Raw genomic sequence first — 17261 nt, forward strand, 5'->3', positions numbered from 1 at the left:
GTTAAGTTGAATGTTTCTTATATATTCAGAGGCTGCTAATATACTTTGGCACTGAATAGATATACTTTAATAGCTCGGTATCTGTACGACCATAATCATTTTGTTTTATTTGATGTCTTTCTGCAGGATTAAATCACATGTTACGGAATGCTTGTGTTGGTTTATCTTGAGCTGTGACGTCTCTTGGATGCATGGAAGCACCCGTAGTACCCCGCGCTAAAATGCATCGCCGTTGCGCCAGCTGAAAGTCAGAGAAGAGGGGCAGAGAAATGGGGTGCCACTGCTGTTGCCTGCCTCGCCCGCCTTGCCTGATTGTGGCAGCTGCCAACTTGGAAAACCACTTTAACTTTTGCTGCGTCCTGTCGCGTCCCAAGTCGCGTCTTGCCTTTTCAGACCCGATTGCCAAAGTCAACATCTACAACACCCACACTTCCTCTCCATTTGTGTTTTGTACTGTAGTTTGTCTTGTCTTGTCCCAACTGCCATCTTCTTCTTGACATCCGAAACGAGATCAAGAACAAGAACAAGAACACGTCAACATGTCGGCCGCCGAGGCGCAGCAAGCAATAACTCAAGGTGCTTTAGAGTAAGCCTTTTCCACGCTCCCTTCCCCTTTATCATGCAAACGCAAACACCCATGCATGTTCCCGTACTGACAGAGCTTCCTCAGCGCCATCTTCAACGATTCCGCCAACGTTGGGCAACGTTACCCCGTCCCCGTCCTCCAATGTCTTCAGATCAAACCTCTTGCTGCTGGCCCCGCAGCTGGAGGTGGTGCCGAGAGATATCGAGTTGTCCTCAGTGATGTTCGAAACTACGTCCAGTGTATGTTGGCTACACGTACGTATCGACCATGAACCTGGGCATAGTCCACAAGCGCAGGGCAATTCTAACAACAAACTAGAGGCCAACCATGTGATACATGACAACCAGCTCGTCAGGGGATGCATAGTACGTGTCAAGTCGTACCAAGCCAACTCCGTCAAGGGCAAGAAGTAAGGCCCCTGTACACTGCCAACTCCACATACCTCTCGCCCTGCTGACCTACTCCCCCAGCATTCTCATCATCCTAGACTTGGAGGTTGTCGACCGGCTCGGATCCCACGATCGTATCGGCGAACCCACTGGCTTCGAAGCCAAACCCGCCACGGCTGAAACGACCATCGGTGGTTCTGGTTTCTATGGCGCAAAGCCCGAGGCTTCTGCTCCGATAAAGCCGGAGCCCGTGTCTTCTCGCATTGGCGGCGGTGGCGGCGGCGGCGGTAACCACTCTGCAGGTGGTGCGAACATCTATCCTATCGAAAGTCTCTCTCCGTATGCACACAAGTGGACAATCAAGGCCAGAGTCTCGGCAAAGTCAGACATCAAAACCTGGCACAAGGCTTCTGGGGAGGGAAAGCTGTTCTCAGTAAACCTGCTCGATGAGACTGGTGAGATCAAGGCAACTGGGTTCAATGAGCAGTGCGACCAGTTCTATGATCTGCTGCAAGAAGGTCAAGTCTATTATATTGGCAGCCCTTGCAGAGTTCAGCTAGCCAAGAAGCAGTTTTCGAATCTGCCCAACGACTACGAGCTCACCTTTGAACGAGACACCGTCATCGAGAAGGCCGAAGACCAATCGAGCGTACCTCAACTCCGTTTCAACTTTGTCAACGTTCAAGATCTTCAGACTATCGAGAAGGATTCCACTGTTGATATCATTGGTGTCTTGAAGGAGGTTGGCGAGACGTCGCAGATCACATCCAAGAACACTGGCAAGCCCTATGACAAGCGAGAGCTGACTCTCGTTGACGACTCTCACTTCTCCGTTCGAGTGACCATCTGGGGCAAGACGGCTACTCAGTTCTCCACGCAACCAGAATCTATTGTGGCTTTCAAGGGTGTCAAGGTGTCGGACTTTGGCGGCAAATCTTTATCGCTGCTTTCCTCGGGCACAGTCTCTATTGACCCTGACATTTCCGAAGCCCACAGGCTGAAGGGTTGGTATGACTCGCAAGGTCGTGGCGAACAGTTCAACACACACCAGAACAGTGCCAGTGTGGGTGCTGCAACGGGCCGCCAAGATCAGAACAAGTTCATTTCACAGGTCAAGGACGAGAACCTTGGCATGGATGATGCACCTGCATATTTCTCACTGAAGGCAACTGTGGTGTACATCAAGCAAGACAACTTCTGTTATCCTGCCTGTTCAAACGAAGGATGTAACAAGAAGGTAATCGACCAAGGCGATGGCACTTGGCGATGCGAGAAGTGTGAGGTCAACCACCAAAAGCCAGCGTATCGCTACATCATGAGCATAAACGTCAACGACCATACCGGCCAGCTATGGCTCAGCTGTTTCGATGAGACCGGCCGCCAGATTATGGGCATGAGTGCCGACGAGGCCATGGAGCTCAAGGACAACGACGAGACTGCGCTGGCGTCTGTGTTCGAACAGGCAAACTGCGCCAAGTTGTTGTTCAGGGTGCGCGCCAAGATGGATACATATGGAGACAACCAACGGTAAGACCACGGATCTGTTGCTACTGGCATGTAGAATCTGAAAGCTAATTATGATACAGAGTACGATACCAGGTGATGAATGCATCGCCCCTCGACTACAAGAACGAGGCGAGGGTTTTGTCGGATATGATCAAGCAGTTTGGTCTCAACTAAGGAGTTCCTACCAAGGGATATGCCAACCAATGTCTTTTTGATAGCGGCCACGGCTGTTGTAGCCAGACTCAGAGAAGTGGCCACCACAAATGTGATGGGCATGTGCGTGTACATGTGGGGAATGTGATAGATGATAGCCTGGTGAGCTGGGCATATCGAGATACCGCCTTGATGAAGAGCTGTAATCAATTAACATTGAAGTACGATCGCCACATGATCGACCGCTCTGTTGTGTACTTGTTCTTCATGCTTCATAGACGAGCCGGGGATGACCGTACCAGCTCGAGCGACAGCTCATGTTTGGTCAACTGACGGTGTAGAAATCCACGCCCGTGCAAGCCATCCAGTCTCAAAGCCTACATTTGGTCGTGCTGACGATCCCTAGGTGTCTGAGAAACAAGCAAAGGAAACTGGATCCGACATGTCTCGCGCTGCACTTTCTCAACGAATTGTATGGTATTCATAGCTTTTCATGTTCATGTCAAGTCATGGTCTCATGTACCTAGTGATTCTAGACTATGTTCTAAAGCTCGACAAGCTTTAATAGTATTTCGTTATGCATAAAGGCTTTCCCCTTCAATCTATTACACCTGAACGCCGGCATGCGTCTTAATGCAAGGTAATCTAGATCAATGCAATAACTCCCGTGGTTGGTTCGTCCAGCCATCAGGAGCTCTTCTGACTTTGGCCCCCAACTCCCCCAGGACTTTGGTGAGATGATCACTTTTGGTCGTGGTGGAGATGCTACACAAGCTCTCAAGCTCAGTTTACATCTGCGCAGTCGGTCGGGCAACGAAATGAAATTTACCCGCTCTAATACACCGCGTCGGCCAAGGAGTCGTCCATGAGGTTCTCGTCCTCGATTTGTTCTCCAAAACCCATGGGAACATCGCCGTCCTTATCCGAGTCTTGATTCTTCCTCTTAGCAAGATGCCTGATGTACTCCTTGCTAGTTCCTAATCGCTCGTTGGTGACCTTGAGGATGGGTTCCAGTGCCTTCAGTCGTGCAGCCGTTCCAGCAAGCTGGTTCGCAAACTCGATCTCCGAGAGTGCAGCCGATGAGGGAAGGAACGTCAAGAAGGTAACGCCATCATCGTTCTTCTCAATGACGCCGTTGAGTTTGCCAGAAATAGCCATGTTCTGAATAAGGGATTGGACGTCTTCGTCCCTGGCAAGTTTGGCGCCTGTTTGAGCACTCTTCGTTCGCTTCCGTATTTCGGAAATGGAAATCTTGGTGTAGATGTGTTGTAGGTTGATGATCTGCCACTCCTGGTAGGCAGAAAGTACCTCCTGCACAAGGCCCGTGTTTCCATCATCCAGCCAGTCTTTGGTGCTGACATCCGCCTTGCGCTTTAGGTCGGCTGCATTATCTGTCTCGAAGATGGTGGCAACCTCCCTGTACAGTTTTCCCAGGGTGTTGTAGGCCTTGCTCGTAGCGGAAGTGGCAGACACAGGCGAAGGAGATGGTTTGCCGTTGCACAAAAGGCTCACGAGCACCCACTTCTTATATGCTTCAACCATGATCTTGCTTATTCCGTGATCTCGAGTTGGGTATGCAACGACTCTCTCCAAGGCGGCTAATGCCTTGGGCCAGTCTCTCCGCGAACAGTACATGAGGCCGCGCAACAGGTCGTACTCGAGGACAGCAGGTGGTTTAACAGCAGCCGTCAAGCCAGTGTTCTCGGCTATGTATGCGGTGGGCGGTAATGACAGGTCGTTCAGCTCTGCAGGCTTTTTGAAAGGTCCCATGTTCGGATAAAAGACGATATTCTTGTCGATCACGTCAAGGGCGGGCTCGATCGTGTCGGTGCCATATGCAAGCTTCACCAAGCTGATATGAGTGGAAGTAAGCATGCTGCCAGTGGGGTCGAGTCGCAATATCGCAGAGGCCAAGACGTGAACTGCTACCGAGGGCTCAACATAGGCGTTAGCAAGCGACGTTCCCTGTGGGGTGTCTGTCTCTACACTTACAGGCAGGACCTGGCCCTTGGCGACCAGGTCGAGCAGGTCCCGGATGTGCTGACCGGCATATCTGGCTTGCCTCGCGTCGAAGCAGACGAGGAAGGTTACAAGCTTCTCTAACAGGAACTCTCGTTCGCTTGGCAGAGTGGGGATCAGCAGACCGTGGAGGACTGCGAGGTAGGAAAGTGAGTTGAGAGAAGGGTCGAGAAGCTTCAGAAGTTGGGGCCCTTGGGCTTGCAAAGGTCTCGAGGGGTCGCCAATCAGCTTGACGAGCTGTGTGAGGTGGGCATTCACGGCCGCTTCGTAGGTGGCAGTATCGGTGGGATGCTCGGGAGGGAATCCTAAGCAGATGGAGGCGGTGTTATCCATGGCGCCTTCATGCAGCACGGAGGTGGTCGTCGTGGCTTGGGATGTACGTTGATGGAGGGTTGAATCCAGGTGACAATGCAATGTCCAGCCTTGAGCTCCAAGACAAGAGAGAGCTGAGCTGAGCCTGCTTTATCTCATGGTTTAGACCGGGCGCCCTGTTCAGTGTTCCGGTGGCCAGGTAATAGCAGCAGCCTACACATTACATGCATGCCTTCCATTGGTAGTTGACTTAGTGCTGCTGGTGAGCGCCAAATCCAGATCGCGGGGGGTGGGGGGCGCCTGAGGTCACTGGAGCAGCTGCCTGCAGCTGGTTCTGTTTGATGCTCGAACAGACACACCCCCCTACTGTAACTCATTCATACACCAGCATCGCAACTTATCCCACATCCCCTTCACGCCGAGAAAATCTCCCCTGCTCTTCTCGTTAAGCGTCGGGAATTGTCCTCCTACTCATCCGACATAAAGACACCGAAGGGAAAACAACTCGGGGCTGAGGCAGACTCGAACTACCCGACTCGATGCACTCATGGCTCTGGTGTTTCGACGAGCGAGGAAATTATGGTTTTATCTAGTACTTTTCCCCATTGTGCTGTACCTATCTGCTAGGATTCTCAGGTCACCATCGGACCCGGTTCTCGCTAGTACATCAAATCATGGAGCCTGTAAACTTCTCAAAAAAGGGAGCTCGACCAGTTTGCTTCTCAAGGGAACCGTTTTGAGCCCAGACGGTCCGCTCCAGCATGGATACGTCCTTGTAAAATCCGAGAGGATCGTCGAGGTCGGTAAAACATACCAACCTGGTACACAAACCGACGACGTGACCATTGTTGACTGCACCGGTTCCATCATATCACCCGGCTTCATTAATCTCCATGAGCATATCGAGTTTTCCACTGTTAGTCCATTCAAAGACCTAGGTCAGAGAGTTAGGCACAGACATGACTGGCGTGTCGGAGCTAGAAACAATACCATACGAGAAGCAACTATCAGTAAACAGATGATTGGCGATTCCATCAAATGGGGAGAGCTTCGACATGTTCTTTCTGGCACTACTTCCATTGTGGGTGGCGGCATGGTGGCTGGGCTGGCGCGTAACTTGGACTTTGCTGCTGGTCTAGAAGCTGGTCTCTCTGCAGCGCCTGATATCTGGGACGTCTTTCCTCTCAATGATGCAGGTGGAATCCTCAGAAACGGGGATTGCGACTACGGAGCGGAGGCTATTGACAAAGATAAGGCAAGCAAGTATCATAGATATTTGGCACATGTCGCAGAGGGTTTGGATGAAGAGGCCGCCAACGAGTTTCGGTGTTTATCAAGTGATAGTTACGACGACATTCCCATGCCCGGTGGTGGAGGGTTGAGCACCGACATCATCGCCCCAAACCTTGCCATGGTTCATGCCTTGGGCTTGACCGAAGCCGACTTCGACCTTGTGGCTCAGAGAGGGGCCCATGTGGTTTGGTCACCACGCAGCAATGTCTTTCTGTACGGCAAGACGCTCAATGTGACATATCTTCTGGAAGCTGGCATCAACGTCGCACTCGGGACCGACTGGCTTCCATCAGGATCCGCCACCATGAGCCGAGAAGCCGTCTGTGCGGCCTCGTCTATCCAACAAAGCTATGAGCAGGCCCTCGAATCCAAAACCATCTGGGAAATGATGACCATCAATGCTGCCAGAGCCGCAAGTTTTGAAGAGCACATCGGCTCAATAGCAACTGGCAAACTTGCCGACATCGTCATATTCCGAGCTGGATCCGGCGATGCCTACACGCAGGCCATCTTTGCTCCGATGGAGAACATCGAGCTGGTCCTACGGGGTGGTGAAATCGTCACTGCTGCGGAGTCGCTTCGTAGTATTACTTCTCGTAGTTGCGAGCTGGTCAAGTTCGGTCATCATCGGAAGGCCGTATGTGTGGCTGATGAGATTGGATCGAGCTTCACGGAATTTGCAGCCTTCATGGGTGAAGTCTATCCGGCGATACTTCCAGGAGTCCCACCATATGAGCCTTCGTGCGAAGTCCTCATAGCAGAAATTACACCAAACCACTGATTATTTGATTGGCACATAAGAAATGAGATGAGTAGATCGGATGTCAGAACCCTTGATTTTCAAATTGTGCCATACCGTTCCACTCATGCTCTCTTTTCTCAACTGCCATTTTTGGATTCTTGTCTCTAGACAGATTATAGATATGCGTCAAGTTGCGATTCTTTATGCTCGCTGGAGACTGAAGCCTGAGGTCAAGCTGAGTGTTATCATATCTGACTTCAGCAATGCTCTTGACGATGATGGGCGCCGACGTAAGTTCTGAGACTCAAGGACCATCCCAACGTCGCCACCTACAGTCACCGACGTGATCAAGGTCACCGAAGAGCTGGACAGATGTCTCGCATCGTCATAAATCATGGCGACAATTCTCAATGCGTATGGGAGTATTCCTCAGCCACATACATCCCATTGCCATTATCGACGATGCCATGATTGGTAGCTCTCGAAAACTTATCACATCTGATTTGTGTTGTGTACGATCAGTATTTGCCTCGAGCCAAGACAATAGGTTGTAATATGTTTTTATTTTAGTATCAACCACTTACAATTGATCGGTCCAAGATCGGATCCTTGACTTACTTTGATAGGCTCTCATCTATGTTCTTCTCCGGGTACATCAAGGTCTCTACATGAAGACTTTGCACAGCTATTTCTTAACTCCGCTGAGCTGCAAAGATTGCTTTTGGATTTCATGATATCCGTGGTCAGCTTGTGTGAGAAGGCTGTGATATTCAGTAAGGTATTACAATCAAGCAATTCCCCTTCCCGTGGCTGCAGTAATTTAACAACTAGTCTATTCCGTCGATGACGGAACTACATCAAAGAGGGGGGGGGGGGGGGGGGGGTAATACATAAGTTATGCGTCGCATATTGACAGCATCAAGGACACAATATAATTTCCGGGGGAGGAGAAGAAAAAGGCAACAATTGCTACTAGCTCTATCAACACGTCAGGGTTCACATAAACCGAGGTAGCGCCATTAATGATGAAATGTAACTTGTAATTGCCTCGTTGGTACTGAGGGTGTACAGTTCATAGAAACGACAATGAACAACTTCTACAGTGTGTTTAAACAGTGCCATCGGTCTTGTAAGACTGCCACACTTGCCATCATTGTTGCCGATCTATGTCTTAGCAATTACTGAATTTCTTTCTTCCGTGCGTCACAAGAACCAGACTTTATAGTTGCCAAAAAAAAATTTGGACGTGTGATTTACCAGCTTTGAAAAATGGTCCCATTGATGGTGACTTCTGGAAATTGGAAGACACGACTCTTGGCATGGGGAACCTAAGCATATATGACATTGTGACACTTCTGTTCAGGTTACTCTCGTCGGAGCAGGTGTGTCATGTAGTACTTAATGGCTTAGAAGAATGCAGGAGTGAAGAATTTGATGATGTGTTGAGGTGTTTGCGTGATTTGATGAAGAAGTAGAACATTCTGATTTGCCCCGCAAGTCGACATCAGTCCTGTGTTCAAAGAAACTTACTTGCTAATGTTGATAAAGCTCACCTTGCAATGGTTCCGTGAGCGATCAGCTTCGTTATAACGAGATCAAGGAGTTTATTCTTCAGCAAGTCGACTCGAAACGGCGACAAATGCTCTTCACGAGAGTCTCAAAACTCTCGTAAAAGCCCAACTATCCATTAACACACAGGAGGATATAAGTACTATAGATCCATTCATACCCACTACTCAAGTATTTGTAGGTTCCAAATTACATAGTAGCGCTATTTCTGGATCACTCACTGAATGATGACCTCCCTGCCAGGATTACTGACAAGCGCTATTATGGTAGTAGCATTTTCAAAATCGCGACTGCGTCTAAGCAATCATTGACATTGAACGGGTTACAAGTTACCTTGACTGTTATTTCTAGAAATTTGGACTATGATGTCGCTAAGCTCCTACATATCCCCAATCCGTAATTTACTTCTGTGGTGGTCACTTACTCGAAGTTGAAGAAAATGGGATAATACATTTCGTGCACCATAGCGTGCTCACCCATCTATTGGCCAAGCCACTCATGTCGATGCCGCATAGTCACATTTCACGCTCGACGAGGCAGAACTACAGACCGGATCCATTTGTGTCACTTACCTTACTTACGATCTTTTTCGACCAATCGTTACTGAAATTGCCACAATGTCCATTATAAGCCAACGAAGCAAGCTAGCGGGCAATGAGATCAGCGACAAGATCTAACGCAATGGTAGCAAGCATTATGCGCCATATCGCAAGCCGGCAATCAGAGCGTCCACTTTATGTCGATACCTCACGAACAATCCAAGATCCCGGTACACGCCCCGAAAATTCGGACTTGTCTAATTCAGGGCTTTCAATTTATATACTTCATCGAAATAGCTGATGCATACACGTTTGTTCCATCGTGATGTGGATTGTATGCCATGGTTCTTGGGGAAGAAAATTACTCCGAAAACAGACACGTCAGTCTAATGTCCCCTGGAGTCCTGTTGTAAACGGTTTACGTAGAGTTTTATGCGCAGTGAAAAGAATTCACACCGTGCGCTATCATCGAATCTCCTACAGGATGGGCGGATGATAGCAGAAGCCTCTTTTGGATGTCGCTATAATATTAAATGGAGAACAAAGATATTCGGTCCCCAGGATCCCGACACTGGGAGATGTAACGGCGCAATATATTTCCTTTACCCAGTCTGTTTCCTCTAGACAAAGAAGTCTCTTGAGTCTGAGGCTGATCCGCACGTTCCTCGCCACATATCACAGCTCATCCCTTCAAAATGCTCCTAGAGGCGGTGCGTTACAGATCACCAGGAAGTTCTGCTTCGACGACATCCGAAAGTGTTGGCGCACCTAAGAGAGCTGAATACATCAGCAGTCCTACTGAACAAGTTTAGAATCTGTGAGCCTTTGTGGTTGAACTTTAGTCTTCATATGTGCGTGCCTTTTCACACCAAAACAGAAGAAAACTCACTGCTGGGCCCTGCCATTACCTGCAGCCATCCCAACACTTGTCACACAGCTTTTTAGCCTAAGACCTAATCGTCTCAAAAGTTGGTGGGACGGAGCCTCGTTTTGGGAATATGTTCTTGACGATACTGTAGTCGATTACTGTCAAAAGCGTCATGTCGAATATTTCCTCAGATGAAGCTTATACGCCTTTATTCTGTGCAGTAAAGCGATTTTCCACCACCGACGATTCACAGTCGTTCCTGCGACCCGCCGTACGTTTGCTAGAATATGGAGCAAATCTGAATGCTATACGACAGAGATCCCAACGCTGCAATCGGCAGTCACATAGGCTCTTGAAATTCGCTGAAGCACTGATCAAGCATGGGCCAGATCCAGATGCCACAATTTCTACCATACTAGGAATCATGTACTCTCTTGAAGAGGATTCATGATTTTGTTGAATAAAACGCTCCAGGAAGCTGTATGCGGCTCTGCAGAAGGCGCTGGCCACCATGAATGAACAACATCGCAGATTAAACTCGTACATATTCCACGATCGACTTCACTGTCAAATAGCGGGTAGTACATCTTGGATACCCTACTCCGAAAACTCGTCCTTCGCAAATACTACACCAAATCTCAACCGGCCAGTGGTTCAATTTATGCCTACTGTTTGTATGAAACTATATCGACATACGGCTTGTTCAGTCTCCTGGGAAGAGCTGTCTACGCCTTACGCAGCTGTGCTACCAAAGAGCATGGGCGCGAACGTGGTCTCGAGCACTTCGGACAGGTTGGAATGACATTACTACAACAGCATGATGCATACCGAAGCCCACATCTAGACTCTGCTTCTGGAAAATTACAACTGCCGCGAGTGCAGTATAACATCCTGCTGCTGCACATAAATGACCTCTACTGGTAGCGCTGCATGATTAAACGCGAAGGTCATCTCCCATGTCCACAGTCGTATACATTGGATGCAAGTACTCGACTAAGCTTGCTTTGTGCTGAAGTTATTCCGATTATAACAACTCTGGTACTATGTGCATAACGTTTGACTTCTGGGGCGTTGTATTGGCGGAGATCTATAAATTTAGCTAAGCAAGGGAAAACGACGTCCTCATGTGTCCTTTACGTACGCCCAGCAAAAACAAACATTCCGATGAGCGATGCCTTCACAAAATCCACCGTAATACCTCAGCCAACATGACCTGACTTCGGGCGAGAAAGGGCTGGCGGGATGGCGCCGGTCAAAAACAAGACACGATGACGCACCAGGCGCACGATTTAGACATTTCAGCCAAAGCAGAAGAGCGCCTCTCCTACAATGCAAGGACGATCAAGCGTTGTCTATCAGAACCCTGCCATCAGAAAACTGTGTTCCTTTCTGATCGAGTTTGATAGAGTTGCCCGTTGATGGAAGGCGCCTGTCAAAAACGCGTCAAAAAAGTATACTGTTATGATGTCAGGAGAACTGCTAAGGAATTACATAGCGAAGAACGGAGAAAGTTTGCCCTATTGGCCAATGGAGACGGCTGGCGTCGCTCTGGTGACTCTCGGTGCGCCTTTCCCCAGTTAACGGGAATGAACAAACAGAGTTCATCGTGTTACTTTATGATCCCCCGTTCCTGTCTTAAGGTTGAGATCCGCACCCGCATCCGGAACGTGCAACGTAAACAAGACAGGCGGGTGTACCTGGTAGAACAAGAAAGCACAGAGCACTGGGAAACGTGTATACATGGTTTCGCGTCACATACATGACCCAAAAAGTACCGTGCGTAGCAATGCACGAGTTAAGATGCACAATGTAGTGGAAGTATGCACGCTTGGTTTGAAATCTACGGAGCAAGAAAGGAAAAAACATACGATAATTCAAAGATATCTAATGATACCGACGAGGCCTCCTCTAATGGGGAACCTATCATGGGCCAAGATAATCACTTCGTGTTCTCAACTATGGCAATGGTAGCTACTGTATATACAGTTTGGGCCACCATGGCCCACGAAGTTTGAGCCAAAATCCACGACGACGACGATGTCGACATGAGGCCGGTGCATAGGGGGGGGAGGCGAAGACTGCGTGACCTGGCTATTACTCACATGAGACACGAAGGTGCGCGTACTCCGAGAACCAGAGCTGCGCCTCACGTATGCAAAGGCGTCGGTTAAAGGTTGATCCCTTTCGGTCGTGAATACATAATCATGCCGTAAAAACAACACTGGTCTACCGCCAAGACATTCATCATAAATTAGCCGTCATCCGTAATTGTATCCCAGTATTGTGCATTATCATCAAGGTTGCGATAGCGCGATCTCCTTACGGTCTCAGTCTAAGCGGAGGTTTAATACTCTAGTAGGGCGGCGCTGGAGAACCAGCCCTGGTGAGAAAAGTCTAGCTAGCAAAAGCCCGCATCCCCCCCGTGTTAGGGTCTTGGCGGGAGGAGCACCATGTTCCAGTTGACGCCATCAGTAACTCATACCATACATAGTACGGCAAAGTCCTGTAGTACTAGTGAAACAGATCGATCCGAAGCTTAAACTAGCTGGAATGAAGAGATATGGCGGAACTACTGCTACCACAAAGTTTCTGCAAGAGAAAGAGCCAAGAAGACTTCCAGAAAGAAGCAAGCCGTGCAGCGGAACGGGAAACGCGGTCGTCGCGGGGGCGGGATCGATGAAAGCAAAGAACATGCATGGAAGGAAAGTGGGCGGGCGTGGCGTATGGTCATCCGATGATCTGGATGTGGGAGTTCCTATGGGTTGGAATGGCCGACCGAGTTTCGGGATGGTCTCACTTGCGGCAGAACTCCGAAGTTACCTTAGAATTACCATTTCCGGCAATTCTACGAGTACGGGGACTGTATGATATCGTGATCGTGCTTAGAAGGTATTCTACAGGATGGCCATTGTCTCGCAAGCAACATATCAGTATAATACAGTAGGTTAGTAAATATGGGTGAACCATGAGTATCATTGAGATGCACTGTAATAATTCAAAGTGTGATGAGTGTTTCGCCTTCAATACTTTGTTCCGGGTTTTGGATTCGATCTTGCATGCCGTTCGATGCTTTGGTACCGTGGTATGCAAGTTTTGTCAAGAATGTGTGAAAATGCACTGAGTGCGGTAGTGTTGATATGCAAGTTCAAACTGTTGCGAAGAAATGCTGCAAAGGGCTTAGGCAAGTCTGGCGGTGAGGAAGACCGTATTATGGTATCCCCGGAAACGTGCTTCCTGTTGGTACCCTGCATGTACTGTGAAAAAGAGGTACTTGGTAGCTTTGCCAGAGGAACCTCTGCTTTTCCAAACCTTGAGAGAAAAGCACATCCACGTGGCGTTCGATCCCAAGATGATGACCAGTACCAAGTAATGGATGCATGGGGTGGCTTTTCAGAACGTCTTCTCCAAGCGGGTATGCACTCGGCACACGTGAAGATTCGCTGATCATCGAGTTTAACCATTGGAAGCCCGACAACGCAAAGGCTGCTCTCCATGTCCGGCTCGCTATGGCTCATGCCCCGGACTTTCGTAGAGGTTGTGCAGAGTTTTAGCTTGAGGCATAGAAAGCGCCAGAATGCTTCTAGAAAGCCGCTAGAAGATTGACTACTAGAGACTATCTCCTAGTGGGCTGGTCCGTGCAAACAGCCGGCTGCAGCAGACCTTGCATCTAGGTTAGTGCGTGCCAGGAGCAAAAATCAAGAAATCGCACACAACTCATCAAAAGCTGAAAAGTTAGCACTCGAACAACTTAACGCAAAAGCGTCCCAAAGCAATTCGAAGAAATAATGACGGCTTTAGCTGTCTATTCCAATCGTTGCCATTAACCCTACCATCTTTCCATTTTCTTTAATTTATGTCGGAGCATATTATTTAGAGTTATAACGGTAGTGTTGCTGGCTGGTTGCCACTTAGCACGTAATTTCTTGATTTTTGCTCCTGGCATGCAAACGTTCTTGTTATGTGTATGCATCTTTTCGGTATCCATCGACGCGCGTCTATAGTGCAGATAAAGATGTGTACCAGGATGTTTTACGAAATGCGACTAGGTGATGCGACTATGACATAAAACATGCAGAGTGCTTATGATCTCTGGTGTCAAAATCTCTTTCATGAGCTGCATGGTCTAATCACGAAAGCTCGGCCGAGATAGGTTTGCGCAACTTACATGGTACCACAGTACACTGAGAATTAAGTCGCGTGCCAACTCTCTTTGGCAATGCGAAGCCTAAGTACTATGAGAAAACTAATGTCGAATCAAGGAAAGCACCATTCGGCTTGGCAGCACTGGGATCCAAGTACAGCTGTTGGAGCATGACACCGATGATGGAATATCGTATCGCATCTCGATGTGTTTGTTGATTGTGGACTACCAAGCTGAGAATTAACTTTGGAAGTGCGTCATCCTGCAGCCACAATTGCCAGATGCGGTTCTTTCGCTACGTAGTGAGATTCAACCATTGTTGAAATGCAGTCATTGGGAATTGTAAGCCCTGAGCGGCATTATGGAGGCCCAGAAAGCTGAAAGGTCACGGCAGGGATTTCAACAAAACGGTCCAATGGTATTACGTCGACCCATGCTGACAATTTTTGCAATTCCAGGCAATTGTACCTGAGAGTTGCCGGCAACAGGGGTTTGCCGATAACAACTCCCGAGATGATATGATCATTTGGATCGAAGACCATACAAAGCACCGGGATCGCGAACAGGCCAAGAGCATTGTCATGGTTGCTTTAGTGGTCGAGGCTCTTGATGCAGTATGTGTAGTGTGTTGGACCGGATCCGAAGTGGATGTATACCAGGTCGGAGCCGGCTGCTTCGCAGCCCTGTAGTTGCCCAAATTTAAGTTTGCCGTACTCGGTCGTCTAATGAGTTTTCCTATATTACCAAGATTGTCGGTCGTCGTTTAGAACAAGACGGTACCGATCGCACAAACGGGACTCTGCCGGCGGGTAGCAAGGTTCCGTTGTTTCGTCACCGGTTCCATCATTCTTCGAAAATATGTACCGTCGGGCGACTCTCCGATAGCCCGACAAAGCCCCTGAGCAGATCCCAGTCCCGAGCGCACTGCAAGGGCTGCAATGACTGCCGAACCTTGTCACGATGGATCCGCTTCTTTCATGACAGGGCCGGCTCTCGCTATCTCTGCAAGGCGATGGCCGGCGACAGAGAATTATATCGGCAGATTTACTTTGTATTTAGAGTGAAATGTTCAGAACCTGCGGTCGATTCGATCCGATAGACAGAAATCATGACAGTCCTGATGGAGGGTACTGATGATGGATGATGATGATGATGATGATGATCACCCCAAAGCAAACAAGTCTTCACACAGACCTCTTTTCAACTTATGGTTTCTAGAAGGATTCTAGTCGCTGTGTTAGCCTTGAGCACGAGCCATGAGAGGAGAGCCAATCGATAGACGTTGAACCCAGAGCCATTCATGCCGGCACCGATTGCCTATAACGGACAAAGCTTGCCATCATGTCGAAGGAATTGGAATCAAGGATCTTTGCGCAATTATTGCTGGGAGGACAGTTGCCTCGAACATCGCGTTTGAACCTTTCTCTCGTACCAAATAATCCTTGAGATAGAATTTAGGTAGCCCGTACATATGTGCTTCGTGCCAGCGAAGCATAGGCGAACGATCTTTGAATTGTGGGAAAACATGGTGTCTTCGTTTTACGCCATCCAAGATCGCGTCGGAATGTGGTGCGAAAATCGGGAACAGTCCGACTGGGCGGTGGACGGGCTACCGGGGAAAGGAGGGGGGGGGAGGGCCGGATGTGCGTAAACCGGACGCCTTGTCCAGGTATTTGCAGCCTTTTCTCTAACTACATAGTACTATTTACCAAAGTATTCCTTGCATAGTACTAAAAGCCTACGTCAAACTTCAAACTCATTATGAGGAGGTTGAAAAGCCAATGCTTGGCTTCAACCGGTAGATGAGGATGGTTTGGACCCGTTGATATGCCGTACCACAACTCTATGTATATCGAAATCGGGGCTTGAAACTTGCGAGTGGCAATCATAATGACGCAAGCAAATAATCAAAAACTAGCAATTCGAGCGTCGTTTTTCGCCATGTCCGAGTGCATGTCGATGTTAGGACATTAAGACGCGAGAGCTGTGGCGGTTGACTGCTTTAAGAGGCAATCACTAGAGCACATGTACATTATCTTTTCCTCCAATCGCATCTATTCCGCGTTTGCCCATCAGCTCAGGGGTATGCGTTCAGAAGTCTGTCGTTGCCACGTGCGCAACGTCGTGCTTTAGTTTTAGACGATTCGAACGAATAGTTATTGCTGCTGGCAATATGGTAGTCTGCTTGATGACACTTCGTCGTCTGGATGCAAGCCTTCAACAGTGAGACTGGGTGCGCAGTGCGCCGGCAAACTCATTCTCACGTGAATCAAGCCATATATGTAGGTTGGATTGACGGAGAAAGGACGGCGTCCTGGTGATCACAACAAGTCGCCATATCTTGAGCTCACAACTTGTAATGGGTGTATCATTCCAGCCGTCGACGCATAGCAAGTATGCAGAGTACATACTCTAGAGAAAGTGCTTGAAAGCATGCCTCCACATGCCCTGCTTTCCTGATCTACAGGATAGAGATGAGGGTTGCATACAACAGCCTCACTTCCAACCAAGTGGAAGAATATATGATGAATGATGGAGATCAGCATAACAACGACTGTGAAGGGAAATTTCATGGAAGTCAAACAAGAATCAGCACCAACAATGGCCAATGCAAGCGCTGCAACTCCGTTGCTATACTTACCCCATGGTAGCCCAGACACTTGATACTACGGCAAGGATGATTGGCTCTATCGACATTTGGCGTTATCGGAGGCTCAGAGGCCAATGGCTCAAGTTAGTACTTAAAAGAAGCTGGTATTGCAGGACTAGAGCTGTCGAACAGGCCGACACTCTTACCAGGATTGGGCATTACTCGAAATACAATACTCGGCAAGGGATAATGCATAGCTATATCCCAAGAAAAGCCTTTCTAGATTAGATATCGCAGGCGGACAGGGAAGAGGGCATGGTTCAATACATCGTCATCGTTCACTGCCTGGAAGACGATCTAGCGGAGAACTATTGAAGATCTTGCGCGTACTCCTGAAGTTGGAGGCCACCACAATGGCAGCTGTCAACTTGTGCGATTAGACTTCTATCGGCTTCTGAGCGTCCCGTCAGATGAACTCAAATCTCCCATCAACTTTCCCCAATCGGAGCAGGCGTCAGGGGACACAATCACTGACGAATAGTCGTCCAGGGTTA

General features: G+C 48.7%; 3 protein-coding genes across 3 annotated transcripts; 2 read left to right on the plus strand and 1 right to left on the minus strand.

Annotated features, from left to right (window-relative positions):
* Positions 1–327: 327 nt before the first annotated feature.
* BKA67DRAFT_561282 (replication factor-A protein 1) lies at positions 328–3108 on the plus strand. Its single transcript, XM_046102520.1, has 5 exons — positions 328–586; positions 671–840; positions 905–995; positions 1057–2502; positions 2562–3108. The coding sequence occupies exons 1-5, from the start codon at positions 540–542 to the stop codon at positions 2653–2655; spliced, it is 1848 nt and encodes a 615-aa protein (XP_045959886.1). The 5' UTR covers positions 328–539; the 3' UTR covers positions 2656–3108.
* On the minus strand, positions 3109–5186 carry BKA67DRAFT_561283 (uncharacterized protein). The gene is made up of 2 exons (XM_046102521.1): positions 4627–5186; positions 3109–4569 (listed from the first exon to the last, which is right to left on the minus strand). The coding sequence occupies exons 1-2, from the start codon at positions 4984–4986 to the stop codon at positions 3469–3471; spliced, it is 1461 nt and encodes a 486-aa protein (XP_045959887.1). The 5' UTR covers positions 4987–5186; the 3' UTR covers positions 3109–3468.
* A 326-nt stretch (positions 5187–5512) lies between these two features.
* Positions 5513–7039, plus strand: BKA67DRAFT_516238 (metal dependent amidohydrolase; the record flags this gene model as incomplete). The annotated part of the gene is made up of 1 exon (XM_046097795.1): positions 5513–7039. The coding sequence occupies one exon, from the start codon at positions 5513–5515 to the stop codon at positions 7037–7039; it is 1527 nt and encodes a 508-aa protein (XP_045959888.1).
* Between the last annotated feature and the right edge of the window lie 10222 nt (positions 7040–17261).

This window comes from Truncatella angustata, assembly GCF_020726525.1.
Source record: "Truncatella angustata strain MPI-SDFR-AT-0073 chromosome Unknown BKA67scaffold_3, whole genome shotgun sequence".
In the NCBI taxonomy this organism is placed as follows: Eukaryota; Fungi; Ascomycota; class Sordariomycetes; order Amphisphaeriales; family Sporocadaceae; genus Truncatella; species Truncatella angustata.

Coding starts and splice junctions, on each gene's coding strand:
- BKA67DRAFT_561282 (XM_046102520.1), top strand. CDS start 540: ATGTCGGCCGCCGAGGCGCAGCAAGCAATAACTCAAGGTGCTTTAGA. Junction 587..670: donor ATAACTCAAGGTGCTTTAGA/GTAAGCCTTTTC, acceptor GAGCTTCCTCAG/CGCCATCTTCAACGATTCCG. Junction 996..1,056: donor AACTCCGTCAAGGGCAAGAA/GTAAGGCCCCTG, acceptor CTACTCCCCCAG/CATTCTCATCATCCTAGACT.
- BKA67DRAFT_561283 (XM_046102521.1), bottom strand. CDS start 4,986: ATGGATAACACCGCCTCCATCTGCTTAGGATTCCCTCCCGAGCATCCC. Junction 4,570..4,626: donor CCAAGGGCCAGGTCCTGCCT/GTAAGTGTAGAG, acceptor GCCTATGTTGAG/CCCTCGGTAGCAGTTCACGT.